Consider the following 21,695-nt stretch of genomic DNA (forward strand, 5'->3'; position numbering starts at 1 on the left):
TTTCCTTCTTTTTTTTTTTCTTTTGGCAGAGATGAGAAAAATAAGGGGGAAGCAAACAAGATTAGGGCATCTCAGCAGTCAGAGATAAGGCTTTACGTGCCTACAATGAAGAATGAGGGCATGATATTTCAAGTTCCACCCAAAGAATGAAATATTTTATCCTATGTCTTGACTACTATCCTCAAAATTTTTTCTCTCCCTTTCCCTGTCAAAAATAATGGTTAAAATTTTTATCTACTTTAAAGCAAAAATTTTTCCAGTAAGTTACTATCAATCGATAAGTATATTTTTTACAACGGATATATTTGACATCATGGAAAAATGTATTTAGAGGATTAAAAATGTGATGACAGGGAAAATAGGTGCTCTGTATTTCATTCCACCCATGCATCTTGCTTCACTACCCAAAATAAGATATTATCATCTATATTCAGTGTCCTATCTCCTGTGGGATATTTCAGAATTAGGTAGTAAATATATTTCTATGCAAATGTGTCTTTTCTCATGACAACAACAGAAAATTGGATTCGGTCACATCCTAGGCCACTGCTGATTTGGAAAAGAAAAGAAAGAAACAAAGAGGCAATACTACAATATTTCTTGCAACCTTCAAAATGTTGGTTAAGGTTTTGATAATCTCTTGGGTTTGTGTGTGTGTGTGTGTGTGTCTACATTTTACAAATAGGCTAATTCTTTTAAGAGAAAAGGAAAAAAAATGGAAAGAAAAGTACATACAAAATTTTTCAGGAAATTGTTCTATTTATAGTAAAATGTGTTTTATTTCTCCCTATTGATTTACATGTATTTGTTGGATTCATGGTATATTATCCCAAGAAGTAAAATGTAATAGTTTTCAGGAGCCTCTTTACAAAATAATTGAAAAGTTCAAGAAAACCTACAAATATTTTAAAAACATTTGAGTCAACTTAATGTAGCTAAAAATGGCTTATGCTATTGAGGAAATTTTTAATGGTTTCTAGAACATCATCAGAAACACTAACATTATAAAAATCTAGGAGTCTGATATAAACTTTCAGAATTTATAAGTGTGGTCCTAATATCTGATAAAATTTAAATTTCCCTATTTGTAGTTAGCATATTTTAATACTGAATATGAAAGAAAAACAATATTCCATTGAATGTTGCTGAAAATAAGAAAGAATTAATAAATTAGTTGTCATGAACTGTAGGGAAACATGTCCTCATATAGATTTGCTGAATGCATTCTTATGTGAAAGCACTTAGGAGAACAAAATCTTTTAGGCTAAGACCCAGATCATTGAACTATGAAGTAGGGATGGATTTAACTCTATTTAATTCTCTATTTGTTCTAAAATCATGTTTACATAGCTAGTACCAAAGATGGTAGTCTATTTGGGCTATAAAGCAAATATCTTCAAAATATTCCCAGTCTTCTGATGCACACATCCCTACCACCCAATTGTAGGGGCAAAATTAATTTTCTGTTTATGTGCTCTGGGGTGAAGGCCTTCACATGAAATATGGAATACGGAATGGTGCCTAGTGGTTCAGGCTCCATGTGTTCTTTGGCATGGTGGTCTCAAGATGTAGCAATAATTTCATGGCAGTTCCTGGCTCTCAGTGTTTCAAGATACATGAAGTGGACACTTAGTTTATATGGTCTGGCTTCAAAACACTCCAGCATTACTTCATCTGTATTCTTTTAGCTGAGGAAGTCACAGAGACTCAAAAGGGGGCCACAGAGACACCAATGTTAAGTATCTCATTGACACAAATTTGACAAGAAGTGTCAAAAATTGTGGTCATCTGTAAGCCACCATACCATGTCTTATTTTATATAGAAGCTGAGAAAGAGTTACTTCAAGTTAAATTACAGGGTAAAATAATTGTTTTTTTTTTTCCCTTTGAAACTCACTAAATGAGAAAAAGAATGAAAAGTAGAGAAAAGTCTCTTTCATTAATGAAAAATAAAATGGTCACAGGCTCAAACTACAGTGTATAAAGCATAACTGTTAAGCACTGTGAAATCTGTGTTAAAAGAGAGAAGAATCTGAGAACCACAGAACTCCTTAGACCTTGGTCAGTAACTGATTTTACTAAAGACTGAGAGACACTTTGGAGGTCTCCAATCTAGGGACCAGTGGGTCATGGGAGGTGTGGGAAAGGGCCCTGATGATAGTTCAGCATTCAGGAGAGCAAGGGGGTAGGTGGCTGAAGAGAACCACAGTGACAATGACCCACCAATTACTTCCACAGAGGGGTGGTCGGTGGCTTAGGGAGACTGGGCAAAGGAAGGAAAGAGACAGTGATGGCTGCTACATATGATAAAAACTTGCATGATAACTGTCACTGTGTCTTTGTGCTTTCAGCCACAGAGAGGATGATCTATAGGGTGCTGCCTGGGATAGCACATCTCAGTGGCCCTGGACTCCTGACTACTTCAAGGTTCAAAACTGAGGGTAGATGTGTCAGAGCAAGATCAGTCTAATCCAAACCAAAGACCTCTCTAATCATACTTTCACTACTGTGACAGTGTTTTTTTGTTTTGTTTTTGTTTGGCTAGAATACGGTTGTGTTCCCGTGCCACTGGAGAAGACATTCATCACTATGCAAACCCTTAGCCCTGCCCACCGCCCCCCTCCCCCAAGAAAAAGAAGAGGGGAAGGAGGAGGAACGAAGAACATTTAAGCCAAAAAGCAGATGGAGAACAGGTCCTACAGGAAAGAAACATGGAAGACATTTAGATGAAAGGCTCCCCATCTCTCAAAAGACATCTCCAACATGATCTGTCATTTAAAAAGCAAACATCTTTAAGAGAAAGTATAAAACTTTAGTGAAGAAATATGATAACAGAAAGAGATGAAATCTGAGCGGGGTGAATTCAGAAAGTAGAGAAAATCAAATCAGGACAAAGTGAATCTCAAAAAAATGTTTTCAATAGTATGTTACTTTTTTTGAAAAAAAATAGTCCAGCTGGATTAGTAATTCATGAACATACTGCAAAATACAATATGCTGTTCTCTTTGTAAAGCAACATCCATATAACAATTAATTTACAGCACTAATATATATTTATTTTTATTTAAATGACTCTGATGCCATCATATAAGTAAATAAAGAATACTTTACACTCTTTTTTTTTTTTAAAGATTCAAGATATAGAATAAACATGACTGAAGTCACAGCAGGGGTAAGGGGCATGGCTCAATCAACAATGAAGGAGAACCAAGATTCAGTTGGTTCTCTTGAGCTAAGTTGAGCTGCCACAGTGTCAAGGCTGAACTGATATTGAAGAGCTAACAGTGAGACACTGCTTGGAATCCACAGTGAGACCCTGCTTGGCAAAGGCACTGAAAATCTCATGGGCTTCCTCACTAAAAATGCTAGTCACAAATAAAGGGGAGAACCTCGCTGCCTCGGCTCTCTCAAGGCCAATGCACACTACCAAAGAGATAGTGAACTATGTTTGTAATGTTTGAGGAAAAGAAATGGTAACCCAAGAGAACCTTTACCCAGCTAAACTGAACTTCAAGTTCAAGCATTCAGGGTTTGAAGCACCGCAGAAAGAGATGATACAATGTAGGTACCCAAGAGGATATCAGAGATCTCAGGAGAGGGCAGTGGTAATAGTAAAAAATACTATGGTGGGGACTGAATTGATTCAAATACAGAAAAAAACCATAAAACCCTAGAAATTATATTATAGAAGGACTAAGAATATCAAACCATGACAGTACAAAAGGATGGTGTGATGGTACCAGGGGGTAGGGATAAAGGAGCAAGGGGATGATAGAAACTATCCAGAATTGAATCAAAATAAATCTAACCCTGTAAACACCAGCAACTAAGCAAAAGAGGTCAGGTTCATTTTGATTCAATTCATACAAACCCCTACCCTCATCACAGAGATGGACTCTTTTCAAAAGATATCAAAATGATCACCATGTTGACAATCATTGACACCCATGTCAACAGGTCATTTAAATCTTATTCTAAATGATTATATCCCAAACATTTAAAGTATGCTATAAGTTGTCTTTTTTTTTGTATCAGGGATAGAATTCAGGGGTGTTTAACCACTGAGCAACATCCCCAGCCCTTTTTATATTTTATTCTGAGACAGGGTAAGTTGCTTAGGGTCTGGCTAAGTTGCTAAGGCTAGCTTTGAACTTGCCTCAGCCTCCTGAGCCCCTGGGATTACAGGCATTGCCATTTTAAATACAGTTGTTTCCACATTCTATACAAATAATTAAAGAAAAAAAAGTCTTAGGGAAAACAGGCAAAGATTCTTTGACCAGTGAACGATACTACTCAGTGATGCAAATTTCAATTGCTGTGTATCAGAGACAGGCTAAAATGTAAGCTTAAATGCGTACTGTAAGTAAGCCATAGAAAGGAGTTCAAAGAAATCAAACCAAACCCCCAATTCTCCACAACATCAGTTTTGTGATTGCTAACTTCTATTACTAGTGAAGAATACAGAAACTTGTAAAAGCACTGGTCCGAAAATGGCATCTGAGTTATGGCCCTGAGCTGGTTGTTAATTGACTATTGTCTCAGAAGGCAGCATTCAATTTCTCGCGGCTTCAGTTTTTTGATCTCTAAAACAAGGAACCATGTTATGAGTTCCTCTCCAGCAAGAATAATCTGTGATTGTATGATTTCTTTGGAGAAAAAAAGAGGGTGAAGCCTAAAGACAGGTTCTGACCTAGATGTTAGGACAAGGGGGTTTTAGGCCAGCTCCTCTGCAGCGTGACATGCTGTTGAATGACTGTGACTTTCCTGGTTGGTCTCAGTTTCCTCTGATTATGTGATTTAACATAGACAGCAGATTGTATGAATGTGATAGTTTTTCACTCTGTTTTGTTTTGAAGCATCAATGTAACTTACTCTTGGAATTATAGTATTTACAGACTTTTTTGTACACATTAGCATTTTTCTTCCTGTTTTTTGAATTTCTTTATTTGACGCTACTCAGGATCCGAGGTACTCATAAGGGCCTTCTCCGGGGAATACTTATTCAATTGCCTAATCCATATAAAATTCCTGGAGACCATGTTTAAAACCTATTTAGCTCATATTCTGGGAACTTTTCCATAAGGGGAAGTAGTGTATAGAGGCATAAAGGAATATTTCGGGGAAAAAGGAAGTTATTTCTTTTCTAAATCTCCTGGTGCTAGAACCACCACCACCCCTCCTATTTATCTGCTGCTTCCTGGGTGAACCTTTAGGAGATCTTTCCTTCTAGCTCTTCACAGGAATAATTCCTTTACTCTTGATGTCAGTCAAGACAGAATTGGAATATTTTAAAATGAAATATTACTTAGAATATAAGCACACATGCACAGATATATATGCAGTCCAAAATAATTTTTTAAAATCCACACAAGCAGAAATAAATACATATCAATAGATATCTCATCCCCAAATATCCCAAACTAGCCACTAACTGCCTTGCCTATCACAGCTTACTAGATATATACTAGGTCCGAAGCAAATTCATTAACCTTCCAATACTCAAGACTCATTATTGACCTCTGTTCATATTAGAATTACCTTTATGTGAACTTTTGCTCCTTTTTTCTTTTTTTCCTAGACTACCCTCTAGATCTGGTCATAACAAGTAGTCATATCATTTAGAGATGGAGCTATCATTATGCATTTTCTGGATGATGATAGATTCCTATCGGAATAAAGGCAAACTCTAGGTTATCTTGTATCCAAAACTGTGCTTTCCTGTTCCTGGTATCTGATTTGAGATATTTTCAGTTCTTACCTCATTTTCACAGCCATTAGTGTTGATATAGACTGAGATGTAAAAAGAGAAATACTCCCACCTGGGTCCCTATATAGGCTGCTATAGAGAACTGGAGTTGCAACCATGGTTGGTGGCTCCAAGCAGGCTTTGGGTTTCAAGTGTGTGTAATTAATCAATGATGAAATTAATGACAGATGGCTGGAGGACAAGTCCCAGCCAGAGACATTTAGAAATAGATGATAATTAAACACAGTGAGGACCAACTTCCTCTATTTCTAAACATTACAGGAGTTTAAAATTAGGAGCCTGGTGCGGTGGCACACACCTGTAATCCCAGCAGCTCTGGAGGCTGAGGCAAGAAAATCATAAGTTCAAAGCCAGCAAAAGTGAAGCACTAAGCAACTCAGCGAGACCCTGTCTCTAAATAAAATACAAAATAGGGCTGGGGATGTGGCTCAGTAGTCTAGGGCCTCTGAGTTCAATCCCTGGTACCTCCCCCTGACCCCCCCCCCCAATAAAAAAGAAGAAACAGTGAGATGAAGGTAATTTTGGGAATAATAAAAAAAACACATCTAAAATAATATCTATAGTTGTCTTGGTGTATCCATAGTTTGACTTCAGAATCCATGAAAGACCAGTGTCCATTAGGACACAGGTGGTGTAGGAGCAGGAATGCGGTACTTCCTGTGGCTGTGACGTTTACAGGTCAAACTTCTCTGACTTCCAGTGCTCTCCATGGTCTGCCCTCTGTGTAGCTGTCCAATCCTATTTCTGAGCTACACCTCTTACAAGTTTAAATGTTTGTCTTTCTGTGAGCATATCTCCTTGCTATCATCATTCTGCTCAGGCTGTTCTTTCCATCCATAGTGTTCAGCTCATGGTAATTCTATTTTGATGTGATTAGTTCCAGTTTATCTTTGCAGCGCTGATTCAAAGCTCTTCTGTTATGCCTAGCAGAAATATTCTAGCAGAAAAATCCTCACATTGTTTGCATCCCTTTTATGCGATTAAAACTCTCTACTTCGTATAATGGTCATTTACATGCTGGTCTTAACTCTTATCCTAAAAAGTAAGACAGCAAGCACAGACTCTATAAAGGCTTCTGCTGTCAGACCTTTGTGTTAGAACCTTTATCTGGAGCTTTAAACAAAGGCCTCCATAAATATTGAGACAATATGGGTGTCACCTCAACTCATTATTTCTATGGTAGCAAAGATTATATTACCATTGACATTGCATTGAATGGTGACCTAAGAAATTCAGCCTGCTTTAGGCTAAAAATAGAAAGTACAAGAGAGTAGTCTGTCAAGACAATCCCTAGATTTCTAGTTGGTGATAATGGGATGAATGGTGGTGTCATTATTAATAATAATGTTCCCTTAAGGAAGGGAACAAATTAATTTGGGGTGAAGTAGTCTAAGTTCAATTTTAGAGATATTGACTTTGAAGTTTCTTTGAAACATTCATGTGGAGATGGGAATTGAAAAGATGGGCTGCTATAAGAGCAGTCAGGACAGCACTTTCAAAGTCTCATGTGCTGAGGAAAAGGGGTAAATGTTCCAAGGGGTGAATAATTCTCACCATGACATAGTCTAAGCCATTAAAGAAAAATTAGCTTGCCTAGCAAATAGAAAGTAAAATGGAGTCATGCACTGGATTGCACCACACGAACCCTTTTATTATTTTCAATTGATTTTTCTCCTTTCATTGTTCTCTTTTGCAAAATCAAAATCTTACTTGAGTGAATTTACATTGCATAAAGTCCCACACCTAATAAACAACTGTCAGCTTGAACCAGGCACTTCTAACACTGAATGGTTGAACAGTTTTTCAATTCATCTTTCACTTGTTAATCCTTTCAGCTAAATCTCAAAGTTGCCTTACATTCTACCTTGAAAACCACATTTATGGGCCAAGAGGGATGATTACAACAGTGTCACTAATAGTACTTTCTGTCTATGAGACATCTATGTTTGAGTAACTAAATCTTGTAAGTATTCTTTATTGCTTCTGTGAAATTATATGAAAATACTACAATTTACACATACAACATTAATTATTATTAGCATATAGAGGGCATCAAGTAAAATACTAAAGATACTTTTCTTTCTATGTAAGTATGAAAAAACTAAAATAATAACATCTTTATGATATAACTACTACAAAAGGCAAATTTAGTTTGCAATTTTTTAAAATATTTATTCTTTAGTTGTAGTTGGACACAATACCTTTATTTCACTTATTTATTTTTATATGGTGCTGAGGATTGAACCCAGGGTCTCACACATGCGAGGTGAGTACTCTACTGCTGAACCACAACCCCAGCCCCTGCAATTTTTTTATTCAAATAGATGCTAAGTTTTTCCTTTATAAGGGAATGCAAGTCATATGGTTTAAATGTTTTAGGTAAATGTTCAACATACATAAAAGAAAGAATTTCAGGAGCCTGTTTAAACATTCTATAGAGGGGGTATTTATTCACGCTTCAACAGATCAAAATACCTCCCAATAAGGGGAGAAATTTCCAGATGGTTGGGAGGTAGGACTCTGCCTCTTATTAGAAATTGGAAAGCACAATCACTACAGCTACAATATCCTTCCACACAAGGGGCAGGAAGGCTCTGGACTAGGAAATCTTAAGTCAAATCATGGCATAAGCCAAACCTCCAAAAAGGAAGAAAATGCAGAAAGAAAAAAAAAAAAAACAACTCCCACTCAGGATGGGGAAGTAAAGTCAAACTCAAAAGCACAAAAGAAAGTGAAATATTAAGTAAACCAATGATATCAATAATCAGAACAACTCATACCCACAATAAGGGGTGGGGGTGGGGCTAGGAAATGCAAATCTTAAAGTGTTGAAGAGTATGTATAAAATCAAAGAGAAAAAGAATAAATACACACACACACACACACACACACACACACAGCCACATATGAATAAGCAGATACAAATGGCCAGATACAAAAAAATCAAATATGAATGAAGCATGAATGATTCAAAAAATAAAAGTATGAGAAATTCTAGAAATGAAAAATCTAAGTGTTGATACAGACATCAGCATGCAAAATTAATATGTAGTATGGTTTCTAGACTAGGCCCAGTTCGAAGACTGAATTAGTGAATTGGAAAACAATTCCAAATAATTCATCCAACATGTAGGAGAAATTGATAAATGGATGACAAACATTAAATAAAAGTTTCAAAACATGTAGTAAGGTAAATTTGAAAATTCTACCATTCATTGCTTAGGAGAAAAATAATAAGAAGAATCAGAGGGGATAAATATTGAAAGGAATAATGGCTAAAAAAATTTCCATAATTGAGTAAGGCATGGGCTCTCATATTGGAAGCATGGTCTATTCTTACCAGTATAAACAAGAACACATCTTGTGAGTCAGAATCAGAAGTATAAACCTAAACATAATGTCCAACATATAGTAATTTTTCAAGTGTTGATAACTGAAACCTAGAACATCAGGATTAAAATCCAAATATTGTGTAGTTAGTTTAACCATTGTTATATTTGAATGCTAGGAGAAAATCTCCTTGGGTCCCTCACATCAATGCATGTCTTGCATTAGTTTTTGTTCAAGACTTTATTTTCAATGATTAAATAGAAATAACTTGGAAATTTAAAAAAATTGTCTCTCTCCAGGACAGATGGAAGGTGTGTGTTTGTTTGCTTTGTATTTTCTTTGTTATCCAGGATAGTAAAGATAACGTCTCTTTCAGGCAAAAATTAGGCTGGATACTAGACATGCTTTTAAAATATTCTAATTCCCTAAATACAGGGTTTTCCACCCATAAGGCAAGTCTACTCTGTATGCAGTATCCACCTTGAAAGTTCCATATTACCCTGAGGACTTAAGGGGCAGGGACAACCAACATGAACAGAAAATTCGTGCTTCCAGTTTTGCCGTGAATAATCAAGTCCTTTGTCTCTGATCTCTGACTCTTTTTTTAAAAAAGTTTTTTATTTGTTCTAATTAGTTGTACATGACAGAATACATGTATGCACTTTGATATATCAGACACAAATGGAGTATAATTTCTCATTTTTCTGATTGTACATGTAGAATCATCTTGTTCATGCAATCATATATGCACATAAAGTAATAATGTCTGTTTTATCCTACCCCCATACACCCTTCTGTCTCTTTACTCCCCTCTACCTAATCTAAAGTAACTTTATTCTTTCCCAGCCCACCCCCCATCCCTTATTGTGAATTAGCATCTGCATATCAAAGAAAACATTCAGCCTTTGGCTTTTTGGGATTGGCTTATTTCACTTAGCATGATACTCTCCAGTTCCATCCATTTACTGGCAAATGCCATAATTTCATTCTTTAAATCTGAGTAGTATCATATACATATATACCACATTTTTTTTTATCCATTCATCTGTTGAAGGGTACCTAGGTTTATTACATAGTTTAGCTATTATGAGTTTATCTCAGACTCTTGAGTCTTTTATTAGCATTCATGAAGCTAGCAGGCCAACTTGTCAGCTTGCACACAGAGTAAAATCAGATGCTTCACAGTTCTTGACATTGAACATCCTATACAATGCTGGTACACCTCAATTTCTGTTTATTTTGTTTGTTTGCTGGTTGCTTGTTTTGAGAAGGATGGGGTTGTGGAAGACTATGGAACTCCATTCACACAAAGATGTAACGACAGGCCCAGAGGAGCCAATGGCCACCTCCTCACTATACACTATTGCCTGCCTCTTTCTTTTGGTCACTTAATTCTAGTCACAACCTTAATATTTACTTGTTAAAGGAATATTCATTCTGTATCTTCACCAAGACCATAAACTCATGTAAGCAAGGATCATTATCTCCTGAGGTTATCCACAACTGTTAGACCTTTTGCTCATGGATAAAGCATGGACGTTGGGATCAAGTAATTCATTATGCATGCAGCCTACAAGTTAATTACCTCTATAAACTTCATTTCTTTTCAGCTGTGAAAATAGGATATCGGATGATTTTTCTCAGGTCTGTTGTAAAATCATATGAGATAGTATGAATAAGTTCTATGACAATATCTAACACATAGTAGGCATTAAACAATAGTAATTACATACCTAAACTCACAACAGGAATTCAAATAAGCCATGTCCTGTTTTCTATTCACATCTACCATTTTCCCAAATTGTGATATGCTTCGGAGATGAAACCAATAGGATTCTCAAAAATAAATTTAAATTACAAAATGCTATCCTTTGACTTAACAGTACCTTCCATGGGAATTTATCTTAAAGAAACAATAAGAGGGCTGGGGTTGTGGCTCAGTGGTGGAGTGCTCACCTAGGTTCGATCCTCAGCACCACATAAAAATAAATAAATAAATAAAATAAAGGTACTGTGTCCATCTACAACTAAAAAAAATGTTTTTTAAAAAAAGGATAAGAAATTCCTGTACAACTCTATTCTTTACAATATTACTTGTTAAGGTAAAAACAATTAGTAACAACTTACATATCTCATAAGAGAAAAAAATTTAAAGCAATCATTGAATAATCAGGCAAGAAATGCTGTGCAGCCATTAAAATATTTGTGGTAGGAGGATATTTAATGACATGAATATTCACTATTCATTGAAAGAAGACAGACTCCAGAGCACCAGTAAACATTATTCTAAATTTTGCTTTAAAAAATGTATATTCATCCATAAAAGATACTACAAGTTTATAGATTAGAATTTTGTACATGAGAATTTTTTTATGTTGTATAGTTCTACGTACCTTATAAATTCCCTAAAACATTAGAGAAGATGATTCTAAGTGGAGTTAGCCAATCCCAAATAACCAATGTTTTCTTTGATATAAGGAGGCTGATTCATAGTGAATTTCATTAGTTGTTTTTGTAACATCACATCTTTGCCTTTGATTTGAGTAATGAATTGATGCTGTAAAAGATCTGATACTGCTGGGTGCTTTTCATAGGGATGGGGAGCATGGGAGCAATAGAGGAACTCTAGATAAGGATAGGGCAGAGGGGTTGAGGAAAAGGGAGGGTACATGGGGTAATTAATGATGGTAAAATAATGATCATTATTATCCAAAATACAGCTATGAAGACACGAATTGGTGTGAATATACTATGTATACAACCAGAGATATGAAAAATTGTACTCTATGTAAGAACTGTAATACATTCTGCTGTCATATATGAATTAAAAAAAAGAAAAAATCTAAATAGGAAGTATGAAGAAAGATATTAAATGATTTTAAATATAATTGAACCAGAGAAAATTATGCCAACTAATAATAGTATTAAAAAGTCTTTCAAGAGTTAATACATTTTCTTTTTTAAATCCAAGATCTAAGATATTTTATTTTGCAAAAGACCAGAAAACAAAGAAATATATACCAACACTAATCATCATGGAGTCACTAAAAAATGCTGCCAGCCGGGCACAGTGGTGCACCCCTGTAATCCCAGTGGCTTGGGAGGCTGAGATACGAGGATCATGAGTTCAAAGCCAGCCTCAGCAACTTAGTGAGACCCTGTGGTTAAGCATCCTTGGATTCAATCCCTAGTACCATAAAAAGAAAAAAAAAATTGCTGCCAGTAACTTTACCTTTATCAGGATGCAACTCTACATGTGACATTCACTTTCCATGTAAGTAATCCATTACCTTCAAATCACAACCAGATAAACTTCAATGAGGTCTTTTTCCACCCTAGCAACTATTGACCTGTAAAACTGTCCAGGGTGTTCAGGTAATTTGGACTTTGGGCTCCAGATATTATTTGATTACCTGGCCTTTTCTGTGCCTCCCATGCAATGATGAATGTCAATGAATTCCATTAGTTGTTTTTGTAACATCACATCTTTACCTTCGATTTGAGTAATGAATTGATGCTGTAAAAGATCTGATACTGTTGGGCGCTTTTCATAATCTTTAGTCAGGCACCTGCACTGGCAAAAAAAAAAAAATACAATCATTCAATAGGGTAGAGTTTTGAGTCTATTATTTATATTCCTAAAAATATATTCTACTAAGAAAGTGATACTTCTCACAGATGCTCAGTCCAAGCACATCTCAAAAAATATTAAACTTCAAAATGATGAATGAACGTCTGCAAATGTGCACATAACTGAGAATTAGGACGCTGTTATGATATCAACTTTCCACTCAATACCACTTCCTTAGTCTCCCTGCAGGCATTAATGTATAGTGATAATTAAACTCTGTCTCTACTGCAAAGTCTCATCTTCAAGTCAGTGGCTAAAGGTAAACAACAGTGAAACCATTACAGTCTTAATGCTTATCTAAAATCAACACAAACTTCTCCACTGATTTCTTTCTAGTGGTAAAACTGCTAACCCATTGGAGAAGACTAATCTGCTGCAGACATTTGCATTCATGTCAGCATGTGTTTCCTGAGGTCATACAATAGATGTAGCACTGCAGATCACACCTGTTGGTAGATTCCACCAGGGCACACCATGCCAATGAGAGCACCTGCAAGGACAGCAGGGGAGGAGCATCTGAACAGACTTAGGATGTTTTTTCAGCCATGGCATCTGTCTTCAAATATTTGGAAGAGGCATTTGGTAGCTCTCAGTGGTTATGAGGGGGTCGGGGGAATCTAGGATTGAGGCATGTAGTCAAGTGAGAAACAGCTTTCAAGTCAGTGTAAAGAAGAATCTGTTCAGTGAAGTTTATCAGGGTGGAATGGGCTGCAATGGAAAGCATGACTGTTTTTATAAGGGATATTTCAGTACTGATCAAATGGCCATTTCACGCACATGTTCAAGAAGGATTTAAGCTCTGTGACTATGTGTTTGAGTTCTTATAACTTTCTAAGATCATTCCAACCCTGAGATACAGAGGCTCTGTAATTATGATAAAACTGGATACTAACAAGTAGAAAAAGAAGAAGAAAAAGGAGGTCAAGGAGAAGGAGAAGAACTAGAAGTCCCTGCTGCCCAATCCTTGGCTTCAGTGACAAGCAGTATTGCTGATCCTCCTGGGATTATAATTTGGCCATTTATTTCATCAGGCTTAACCAAAAAAGATAAAAATGCTAAGAAATAAGGATGATGATGTCTAAAAATAAGAACAAGTTTTACTTAAACAGAAAATGCATAGCAATTTTTAATATCTGTAACACACACATCTAAATGCTAAGGAAAGTCACACTTGAAAGAAAGTACTTTGTTCAAGTAAAACTTTACCAATAACCAATGTGTACCAGGTACACAGTGCTATTGGAGTGACAGTGGCAAAGAAAGACACATTCAGTGCTCCAGAGTTGCTTTACTGTGTAGTTAGAGAGAAAGTCACCAAAAACAGTAAAGTTGAATAAAATTGGCAATACTACTAGTGGAAGAGGAACAAAATATAACACTATGCAAGGCAGAATTCTAACTCCCTGGAGGAAACCAGGAATATTTCTTAGATGGGACACAGTGAGAAACATGTCAAAGAACCCAAGTTCCATTGAGGATCTGTAGGGAAGGATCTTGAAGACATGAGGGCAGACATTGTGAATCATGGGGATCCCTTTAAAGCTAAAACAGTGGTTCTCCTAGGAGAACTGAGAAATGCTATTGTAATTCACTAAATATAATGCAGTGCTTAACACATACTTGGTAATATCTGATCAATGAAAACTTGAAGGTACAAAGATTATCAATCTATCTTGGGTTCTTACAAATTCTCGAATCTAACTCTCTTGCTTTTAGAAGAATAAGCTGATATTCTTGGTAGGAAAATCAGTGATAGTAGTATGTATAAAAATGACTGGTTGGTCTGCTTTCTTGTCCTTTATATATTTTCTGAGTAGATTTTGGCACACCACATTTTAATGCCCCTTCTCCTTGGTCCCATTTACAACTGGGGTCATCCTTTACCTTATCTTTTTAAGGTGAAGACATAACAAAAATTGTGAAAAAAGGATTATGGGACAGATTCTTATAAATGGCTGACTCCTAGTTCCTAGTCAATTGTATGGAGACAGTGCACCTGAGCTATTTGTCAAGTTTAAAATGTCCAATGGAAAGGAACAACAACCACCAAAAAAAAAAAAAAAAAAAAAAAACCAAAAAACAAATGTCATAGACATTTACATATTAATAAGCTTATTCTACTAAAAATGCACTTAAGAGGGCTGGGGATACAGCTCAGTTGGTAGCGTGCTTGTTGCACATGTACAAGGCCCTGGGTTCAATCCCCAGCACGAAACAAAACAATACAAAAAACAAAAAACAAAAAAAAAATGCACTTAAGATAAAAATGCCTCCTGATTTTCATGCATAAAGCTTTTTATAAATACAATTTTCTGATTCACTGATTGCAGTGAAAATTCTCTGACTGCAGCGAGAACAGTGATGTACATAAGTGAAGGGTTAAATGACTGGCTAAAGGGATGGTGGTTGAGCTTGTAGGAGATACCTAGGGTGTACCTGCAAAAGGCAAGTGAAAGGAGGAACATAATATGTCCATGGATGATAAGGGGTCCCCAGGACCACAGCTAGAGATATGTGAATAAACTTGACCTTGAGAGCATTATTTGAGTATCGATGAACTCACAGAAGACACTACAGATGCTTCTTTTGAAGAAAATAAGGGAAACCTCTGGAGCTATTTAACAGATAAAGAGCAACAGGAGGAGATTAAGAAGGCCAGTGATATTGGCAAATAGGCACAGTTCAAAGTCAAGGCAGGATGTTATTTCTTCTTTAACAAAACAAAACAAAAAAACCCAGAAAACAAAAAACTCTATTGTTACTCACTTGCTTATGAAGTCATTGAATTCTGCTGACCATAGCTCAGGCTGCCTTAGTTTTGGGGGTGGATTCCTAGAAAAACAAGAATCAAGGTTCGATGATGCCACTGGGAAGTCAGTGCAATAGAGAAGCACAGTCAGATAGACCAATGCATTACTGCACTCACACACTGTAACTCAAGAAGGCCGCCATTTTCCAATTCAAAGAGAGATAATTAGTTTTAATCATTCTTGACATAAAATGACAGGTTCCTTTTTCTTTTCTTCTGAAAGCATTTAATGTATGACCCAATTTTTCTAACTGCTAATTTTTTCTTTTAAAAGAATTTTTCTTGCTTTTACCTGACAACCCTAGGGGAAAACATCAATACTTAGCAGAATAGAAACAATGAATTCTGGAATAAAGTACCCCCCTGCCCCTCATGAGTCCTGCTGAAGTCTCTGAGGGTGCTCAGAGGTGTACAGAGGTGATTTGAAAGGAGGACTACTTAGAATAGGGAGGACAGGACAGCACAGAGGGGCACAGCAGAATGTGAGTTGTTCTTTTGTTACTGCATACATTTCAGGAAACAAGTGTTACCAAGTGTTACAAAAGCAAGGGACTGTAAAATATTATTAGCTATAAAGCTCTGAATGCCACTTAAAAGATCTTGCTATTAATTCTTTTTATTTTTCAAGCTGAACAATTCGTTTCTTTTTTGGCACATCCGTGAAAACGAGGCTGATCTAACTCCATAATCAAGCAACACTGATCAACCATGATGGCTGAATCATTGAAGTGCTGTTTTATGTTCATTCCAACAGCTCTTTGTTTTCATTAGTGGAATGGAAATACTTTGTCTTTGGTTCTGCATTCCTCCTTAAATAGCTTATAATGAAATTAATGTACAGTTTGCACAGGCTCATTAAAGAAAAGTGCGGCTACTCATCTGCCCCAGATCACGCCTGAGCTCATTTCACAATCCTTAGGACGATTGGAAGATTGCTGATTTACACGTTAAAAGAAGTAGTTCTTTTCACCAGCAATCTTGTTTTGTTTCTTGTCCCCCGAACATTTCCTTTTATTAGATTTATTGGCTTGCTTTGAGAATAGTAAAGTCATAATGAGTTCATGACACTCAGAACTGGGTAAATTTTTGGATATCTTTCCTTACCTATGTCTATAATCAATATTCTCAGACTTTCATTTTGGAGAGATACTGGTGGTAGAAATGATAAGAAATAATTAATATGATGCAGTTTCCAGAATCACCTGGCAAACTGCATAATACTGAGCTATCAACAACCGTGTAACTGTACATCTGAATCAACAGCTGTCACCCTTCCTCCAAGGTGGCATTATAACCAAGACTAATAATATTAGGTTAAATATGGTGGTTTAAACCACAATCAAAATGGCTCAGGAAATATAGAGCTTCATGTAAATTAAGAATGACAATAGGGCGTAAGCAATACAGATTTTTTTTCCTGTTTTCCTCAAATTCAACAAGATGTCTTGAAGCTGGAATCAGACAGTTTTCCTCTTTTCTGTAATCTTGTTGCCCCACTTACCAAATAAGTAATATATGTTTACAAACAATGAGAACTGAAATAACATTGAGATTATTATGTAAAAGTTGTCATATACCCAAAGCAATATAATTCAGAACCTACAGACAGACTGGAAATTCAAGGGCAATAAAAAACAAATTTAAATGCTTTGATGTTATAAGAATCAAACTGCATGTCAAATATTTAAAATGGATTATTTGGGGACTGAATAGAACACATTGGTGTTATTCTTTTAGGAAGAATCCCTCCTCCCCAGGACTTTGTATATGTGATCTGTGTCTTCAAGTGTGGAGATCACAAATTTGTTTAATAGATAGTGTAATAACAGACTGTAATATATTACCATACCACTCAGCCCTCATCCCTATCACCACAGGCTGTATTTATGCATTCTATTAGAATTAAGGTGCCAGGTATTTTGAAGACTTTAACATCTTCAAAAATGATACATTCACAATTAAGATAAGCAATCTTCTCACATTCATTTTCTGAAACATCTAGAACTAACCGACAGAAAAAGCAATATTTAAAGAAACGAGTAATAGGAAAAGCCATGGAAGATTTGTTGCTACATACACTAGAGGAGAGGAGTCTACACAGTACTTTCATGGCTCTAAAGAGGGTATTCGTCTGTCTATATCATATTATAATGACATATTTTAAATCATTAGCATTTTATCCATAAATTTTACTTATCATTTCTTAACAATATTATCTTAAAGTTCTGAACAAAGAGAAGTCTTAGCAAGTAGTAAAACATTTCTAGATTGGTAGATGAAGCAAATCATTGTTACACTGACCAGCTCCAGGGTGCCTCACTGACTCACTGGGGAAATGATAAGGAGTAGGGGTGTTATTTTCTGAGTTCAAATTCTAGCAAAAGACACACTGATTATCAAGAGAAACTCTTTTACTTCAATCAGGGAAATGCAACTACTGAACAAACATAGTTTTGGAGGAAGCAGAATAATATTCCAGGTCACTCTGCTCCCAATTTGCTGAACAGGTCTGAATATTTCCATGATGAGCAAAGATGAGAAGCCAGTGGCTCAAGGAAGACTAACGGGCTGCAGATACTGAACCTAATGTTGACTATCTGACCTTGGTATTTTGAAGAGTGCTCTCATGGGATGCAGCTCAGCCAGCGGAGGATCTCCATCACCCAGCTCAATAGCAGTTATACCCAGGGACCAAGTGTCACATCTGGCATCGTAAGTGGTATCTAATTGCTGCTCACATGCAATCACCTAAGAGAAAACAACACAAAGTGAAGTATGTGACTTTAACAAAAATGTACCCAAACATTTAGAATAAAGATTAAATGTTTAAAGTGATGAAGACTGATGGCTACAAGTAAAGGAAGTAATTTAATAGTAGAATAAGCAATCAACTTATTATGTAGTAGTATTTTTATTCTGAGAACAGAGAATACCTTAGCAGATTTGCAAATGTAAGAAGCCTATTAAAAGTAATATTGTTGAAAATTTAAAAGAAGAGTAGAAAGAAAGCATGTCCCCAAAGGTATGTAATGGGATCAACTACACATCTAAAGACTGTGCAGTGGCTGACACTCAATAAACATTTGATGACAGAAAGGACACATTCACTTGAACAGAGATAAAGTACAGATTTGCAAATAATTAAAAGTGATAGAAGTCAAGGAAAATAATCTTAAGGCAGTCTAGTTAGATGGCCCTCATTCTTACTGGCAAGTAGAAGGCAAGAGTATCCAAAGGAGGAATGAGGTTGGAGGAATGCAGAAAGGTTTAATCCATTAATTTAAAAAAAGTATCCTGAATAAAAATAAATATTGATAAAGATTTACCAGCAGCTTATCTGGGCTACATTAAATTGTAGAACTGCAATCGGGTTTAAAAACATGCCTCAAACCAAAGTATACAGTTGAGGACAAGAGAAACAGGATTTTTTTTGCAATATTATAACTATTACTTTATAAAAAAATCATTGCATTAAATACATCATAATTCATTTCTAAATGTGTAACTACAGATACAGATAGTTTACAAATGACAACTGTTCACATTAGTAATCACAAAAAGGAAATCAGCTTTATGGTTTTAAAAACCATTTTTTACATTTAAAATTTTTACATTTTGTAAATGCCAACCCACCAGAAAAATAACAAATGGTTTTGGATAATGGCAGATAAGAATTATATCACTTAACTTCAGTACTATAAAATTATATGTGAAGTGAAAGAAAACAAAGGCCCTGTCGGGAACATTTGTCATCTTTCTGGCTCTGCTGAAAATCAGGTGCAACACATTTAAAAACCCCTTGTGCTGGCACACTGGAGTTTAGTTGGTAACCTTTGTACATTTCACTCAGGAAGGGTGAATTCCTCATTAATAAGTTTTTCTTCCTACCTGACACTAAAAGCAGTAAAATGGCAGCAAATCACCTAAGTATAAATATATAAGTATGATTTTAAGAAAATAAAAGAAAGGTAATGATGAGTACAACAAAACAACAGTTCTCTAGAGGAGGCAAAAAAAATGGGATAGAGGAAGAGACAGGAACAAATGTGCCAATAATGTTAAGGTTCTGGGTTGGGCAGCAAGTTCATGGGCAAATACATATGAAGGCTATGAGGTGATCCATTCCTAGCCACCTGAAGGCCAATAATAAATACAGACACAAATTATTTGCATAATATATATTACATAAAACATAAATATAATACATGTAAATATATAATATATTTATGTAATTAGATATGTGATATAGATATAAAATGTATAATAAAATATATAAATATATACTATATGTAATATATTTAAAATACATAGAGAGAGAGAGAGAGAAAGAGAGGCAATATTGTTTCCAAACTTAGTATGCTAGGGACATCATCTTATACAGGGCTTCTCAAACTTTCTTACCAAAATATTTTTAATATTGCACAAGGTTGAACTGCTAAAAATTAGAGAGGATATCCTGAAGAACCAGGAGAAAGCATAACAGTTCCAAATTTTACATTAAAAATCCATGTAGCAAATATTCATAGCTGTATTGTTCATGAGAGCCCAAATGTGGAAACAACCTAAATGTCATTCAACTGAAGAACAGATAATCACAATGTGACATATACCTACCATCAAATACTGCTCAGCCATAAAAAGGAGTGCTAATAAATGCTACAATATGGATGAATCTTGAAAATATCAAACCAAATGAAAGAAGCCAGACAAGGGCCACATATTGTATGATTCAATTTATATGAAATGCTCATAATAGGCAAACCCATATAGCCAAAAGGAGATCAGTGTTTGCCTAAGGTAGGGGAGTTTGAAAGGAGATGAGAAATGCTCATTAACAGTACAAGAGGGCAACAAAAATGTTCTAAACTTAGATGGTGGTGATGACTACACAGTCCTCTGAATGTACACTAAAACTGTAACATTGTACATGATAAGTAGGTGGATTATATAGTCTATGCATTATAGCTCTTTAAGACCATCACAAATTTAAAAACATATTCACATGAAATTTCCATTCTGTTCCATATCTTTGCCTTAGCATAAAAATAATATGTTTTTTACACCAATTTTTTTTTCTAGTAAAATTGTTCCTTCAGGATAATTCTGTGGCTTTAGAAATGTGGTCTAGGAATATATCCTCATAGGTTCAGGTGAACTTATGTGCCAGTTTGCCTGGGACATCTCTTGTTTGTGCTTGTTCTAGAATCTTTACCTATAACACCCCTTGAACTCTCCAAGGTATACACATTCATACAAAATGTTGTATGGTCACCTACCATTGTAGTCAGTTCCTTTGACCCCTTTGCCCTGGCACATCTGCATTCCAGTTTGGAAAGGATAGCTTTAGGTAACCAACAATACTACCTTTGAAGCAGACTTTTTAAAAAAATGTCAAATCAATGATCAAGAATACCAACAACAATAAATACTAGCAATAAATACTGCAGTCCCACTAATAATGTGCAAGAGACAGGAACACTTGCACATTATTAGTGGGACTGCAGACGAATATAAAAAATTTGGAAAGCAATATAGAGAGTCCTAAAAAAAAAAAAAAAGCTAGGGATGGAACCACCATATGACCCAGCTATCCTACTTCTTGGCATTTTGCCTAAAGATCTAAAATACTAGGGCGATACATCCACCTTTATAGCAGCACAATTCACAATAGTTAAATTATGGACTCAGCGCAGGTTAGTGGATTAAGAAATTGTGATACACACACACACACAAGATAGAGTTCCACTCAGCCATAAAAAGAATGAAATTATGCCATTTTTGCCAGTAAATGGATGGAAATGGAGAATATCATGATAAGTGAAATAAGCCAAACTCAGAAACTCAAAGATTGAATGTTTTCTTTCATATGTGGAAGCTAGAGTAAAATAGAGGAAAGTGGGAGGGAAGGATAGGATAATACAAAGAACCAATCAAGTATCAATTAATAGACAAGAGAAAGGAAATCCAGTAGTAGAGGAAAGGCAACGGGAGAGGGGAGGGAGAGCGGGAGGAGAAAGGGAGGCTCATAAACTGCAATCGACTTCCATGCATGTATGAGTTTATCAGGATGAGCCCAAATACTACGTATAACTATAAAGATCTGATTTTAAAACATTAGAAATCAAGGATTTTTTATTTCAACAAGCTTGCCTCTGAAG

The 21,695-nt window shown here is 35.8% G+C and overlaps 1 protein-coding gene across 1 annotated transcript in view; it reads right to left on the reverse strand.

Moving 5' to 3' along the window:
* Positions 1 to 21,695, reverse strand: part of Myo3a (myosin IIIA) — a 199,550-nt gene that overhangs the window by 125,532 nt on the left and 52,323 nt on the right. Inside the window, exons 6-8 of the mRNA XM_027953097.2 lie at positions 18,140 to 18,285; positions 15,495 to 15,560; positions 12,511 to 12,666 (exon numbers count right to left, since the gene is read on the reverse strand). Coding sequence (XP_027808898.2) covers positions 12,511 to 12,666; positions 15,495 to 15,560; positions 18,140 to 18,285 — 368 coding nt within the window. The remainder of the gene's footprint in view (positions 1 to 12,510; positions 12,667 to 15,494; positions 15,561 to 18,139; positions 18,286 to 21,695) is intronic.

The sequence above is a fragment of the Marmota flaviventris genome, chromosome 12, assembly GCF_047511675.1.
Source record: "Marmota flaviventris isolate mMarFla1 chromosome 12, mMarFla1.hap1, whole genome shotgun sequence".
Classification (NCBI taxonomy): Eukaryota; Metazoa; Chordata; class Mammalia; order Rodentia; family Sciuridae; genus Marmota; species Marmota flaviventris.